The 4,022-nt window shown below is 41.2% G+C and overlaps 1 protein-coding gene across 1 annotated transcript; it reads right to left on the reverse strand.

The window, feature by feature from the left end:
- Positions 1-2,497: 2,497 nt before the first annotated feature.
- LOC123099336 (protein TsetseEP) lies at positions 2,498-3,300 on the reverse strand. Its single transcript, XM_044521511.1, has one exon. It carries the CDS (start codon positions 3,263-3,265, stop codon positions 2,639-2,641), a length of 627 nt encoding a protein of 208 aa, XP_044377446.1. The 5' UTR covers positions 3,266-3,300; the 3' UTR covers positions 2,498-2,638.
- Between the last annotated feature and the right edge of the window lie 722 nt (positions 3,301-4,022).

Raw genomic sequence — 4,022 nt, forward strand, 5'->3', positions numbered from 1 at the left:
TGTAACACGGATTGATCCTATGTTTTTATGCAAGCTTAAGGACCTACTTGTGCAATTGTCAAGATCAAAGATCTAAATCTCATGATAATGAGAAATTTTTTACCCTATGGCTCACTTAGCACATTGGCTCAAAATGCCATTTTTTTCTCCTATTTCGTTGTGACTTGAGAGTCAGCCGATGAGATTTGCAAAGAGACTTCCAAGGTCAGCATCCCATTGTCGACGGAGCAATGCCTGGCAACTTTGCATTGGTGCCAAGAGAGATTGGTCAAGATATGTGGAGATGCACAACATGTTCTTACAACAACTCTCTATTGCACGGATGTCATTGAGATGTGGTACACTCTACACTAGGTCAACCTTCCCTTTTCCCCATAGACAACATCTCGAAGATGGTGGAAACTGAGAGCTCACAGTCGAAGAGATCCACCATAGGAGGAAAGATCATGTGAAGATATGAAAACTTGAAAACTATCGCTTGGAAGTCATGTATGAAAAAAAAATAGGAATTCTAGACAAAAATAATCTAGAACGATGCAAAAATAAATAAATAACATGAGGTGGCACATTATATTTGATGTTCTTCTATAATTTCTTTAGTCTGCAGGAATCCCAGATAAATCGAGGGTGACCAGTCCTTTGTTCCAAACGTTACAAAATAAGAAGAAAATTATATGAATCCTATCCTGCAAAATTCTTACATTTTTCCTGTGTTTCAAACAGCGTCTACAATTAAAGAAAGACTTGCTATTCCTCGACAACTTAGGAAACTATTATTTCTCATTCAACAAATGTGCAGCTGACAAATTATATATCGATAAACCAAAATTTACACATATAATTTTTAGATATGCAATTATTCGACAGACCTTTATATCAAGAATCGATGTTCAAGATCGCCGTTTATAGAAACAACGAATTTCCTCTTACGACATTGATCCAACTATACAATTGTTGGTGCCATATACAACGAGTACAACAGAATTTTTTATTGACAAAGAGTACAATAGATATGCACATCTTATAGTTTTATTGCCTACACATGCACGCAAGCTATGCTACTGGTGCATCATTTCTCCCCTTCATTTCTCTCTCCTTCCTTCTCTTCAAGAGTCACTAGAGGTTCCCCCACTTCTCTTCTTCTCTCCTACGGTGGCCTCACTGGTCGAAGTAGGGATGGGTTAGAAGGTCGGCTCATCTATGTATATAGTAGGTCTAGAGCTAGGTCTAGGTTTGGGTTTGCCTCTAGAGCGTCCGACATCTGGCGTTATGCCATTTTGGAGGTTCACTCTAATGCTTGTGAGCAGCACCCGGCGGCTGTCTGTTCTCCTTTGGGAGGTCTTCCATGGTTGAGAACAACTGTTGGGGATGCATTCTGTGGGAGCTCGCCCAATAAGCCCGTCGGCAGTGGCGGAGCCATGAAAATTGTATTATAGATGGGCACTAAAGAGGACAACATTTATGTACCAAAAAATCCGAAAACAATAACGTAACAGATGTAATAGAAAAAAACCATTGATCATACCAGCATTCACCATCAACAGCAAAAAGATATATGATATTTGAATTGTACATCACGCAAAAGAAAAATATAGACAATAGAAGATAGAGAAACTCATTGGGAGGATACTCATCCATGCGAAAATGATATGGCACCTGCTTCATATATGACATTCGAGCTTTTTCTTGATCATTAGGAGGATAATACCAAATTTTGCACCGCAGACCTGATTTCCTTTCTATTACCAAAACAGCAGAATCATGATTACCTTTTTGAACACGAGGTTGTGTTGTTGAAATTAAAATTCTTCTACTTGTTCTTGTTCATCCACTAAGGGAGGGTCATCAACCAAATTAATCTGTTCTGGACCATCAACTCGTGCTATCATCTCAGAAAAAGGAATGCATTGTTGCAGGCTTTCTTTTATTTTTGGCCATGGTTAATTGATTATCCTAGAAATATTGAACACAAACCACTATAAGACTATCCAATTCGAAGACAGAGAAAGAGGGATTTCAAATCAATAATATATATCCCTCTTCCTGTATGCTTGCAGTGGCTTCAAGAAAGACCAGCCGTCCAGCCGGAAGTGGCACTAGGACGGGCTAGAGCAGGTTTGTCTCCATGGATGAGTAGAGCAAGGCAGGGCCTTAGGGGCTGGGGAAAGGGAAAATGGGGAAGAGGAATGACGTGTGGCGGGGATCTCCGGTGTGTCTTTGGGATTAACTTAGTGAAAAGTCAAAGACTCATACAGATCCAATGATATCAATTTGTATCATGTAATCCATTTATATTTTCAAGAAAAAATGACCAAAAACAAATTTCAAACAAATGCAGGCACACCTTAGTCTGAATATACAATATTCGATAAGCTATGCTTACCATACACAAGTCAGTCTGATAAAGAGCGGTATAACTAAAGACATCACAACAACAAGTGTATCAAATATGTACACAAATGGTTCTCTTAGTTCTAAGTACACAAAACTACTTATAGAATCATATAAAAGTTTATTGCATATAGTATATAAGTAGTACAAATGTAAATACACAAAGATCATACCAGACCGATACATCACTTTAGATACAAAGTTTACAAAATGGTAGATTTATTTACATGAAGTAGCATCGCTTTATCTAAACAAAATAGTACAACAGTAAACCCATGAAAAGTATCTGTTTATATGTAGCACCACGCGAATATAAAGTTGAGGCTGCACCAAGTGGTTGCGGTCCCTGTAGTGCGTTATTTTGTCGTCCAGGCGTGTTTGAATCTGGCAACGGTTGTACCTGCGGATATGAGCCTTGGATGTCTGGTTGAGGCAGTGGCTGTGGGTTTGGGCCCGGCAGTGGTTGTGGTAGAGGTTGTGCGTTTGGGCCCGGTTGTGGTTGTGGCAGAGGTTGTGGTAATGGCGGTGGCTGTGGGTTTGCGTCAGGCAACGGTTGTGGCTGAGGTTGTGGCTGCAGGTTTGGGCGCGGCAGAGGCTGAGGTAATGGTTGTGGCTGCGGGTTTGGGCCTGGCAGTGGTTGCGGTAAAGGCTGCGGTAATGGCTGTGGATTTGGGTCTGGCATAGGCAAAGGTTGTGGGTATGGGTCAGGCTGCGGGTTAGGATTTGGCAGCGGCACTGGCGGTGGTGCCGGCACCTGCTGTAATTTCCGCTGCCGCGCCTGCACATATCCTGCACCCTCCGCTGCCACAGCAACAAAAACGAGGAGGAAGACGATGCATATGAGGCTACAGGAAGAGTGGCAACACATCGCCATGTCTCGCAACTATCGTGATGGTATGCAGTGGGAGATGGATGGCCAGCTGATTACTTCGACGGACACTTCGCAGCTTGGTGTTTATAGCCGCGGCTAGCCAATCAACGGTAGGCGTGTGTCCATTGGCTATTAATCAGGTGTACCTAATACTACTCCGTTAGCGTAAAGTGCAACCTATGAGTAATGCCTATGTGTATGCAATATTTCTGATTGGTCTTTTGACTGTGGCTGCAACTTTTAAACCTGTACTCCATATATCTACCTGTGCTATGCATATAAAGAAAAGTTAAGTTACAGGGATGGATTGGACGTGCTCAGCCCATAGTATCCCACTTTATACTTTTTCGCAACAATAGTTATCCTACCTAACTACTCTACAACTTTACTCAGCAGAGGCATAAATATGCAGATGTAGACATGTCGTCCTAAAGATCAACAAGGTCTTCAAGATATTAATTTCAAACTGTCATCTATAAGTGGTTGTCCAAAAGTAATATTCAAAATGACATCATAGCATATCATACGAAACCTTGAGCACCAAGAGATGACTTGATTGGATGAAGAGCCGCTTTTTGATTTTCTCTCATGTTGCTTGCCGGCCTATATAAAGCAACTGTTGTACGGAGCTTTAATTCACTACATACACAATAGTCAAAAAGCTAACCAAGGATATCCATTTGTTTGTGTTTGATGTCTATGCAGGCGTGCTGTTAAATAAAATATCATGTTGAAAATTAACTGCGCGTTCGAGTACTGT

The sequence above is a fragment of the Triticum aestivum genome, chromosome 4D, assembly GCF_018294505.1.
Source record: "Triticum aestivum cultivar Chinese Spring chromosome 4D, IWGSC CS RefSeq v2.1, whole genome shotgun sequence".
Taxonomy (NCBI): Eukaryota; Viridiplantae; Streptophyta; class Magnoliopsida; order Poales; family Poaceae; genus Triticum; species Triticum aestivum.

Coding starts and splice junctions, on each gene's coding strand:
- LOC123099336 (XM_044521511.1), bottom strand. CDS start 3,265: ATGGCGATGTGTTGCCACTCTTCCTGTAGCCTCATATGCATCGTCTTC.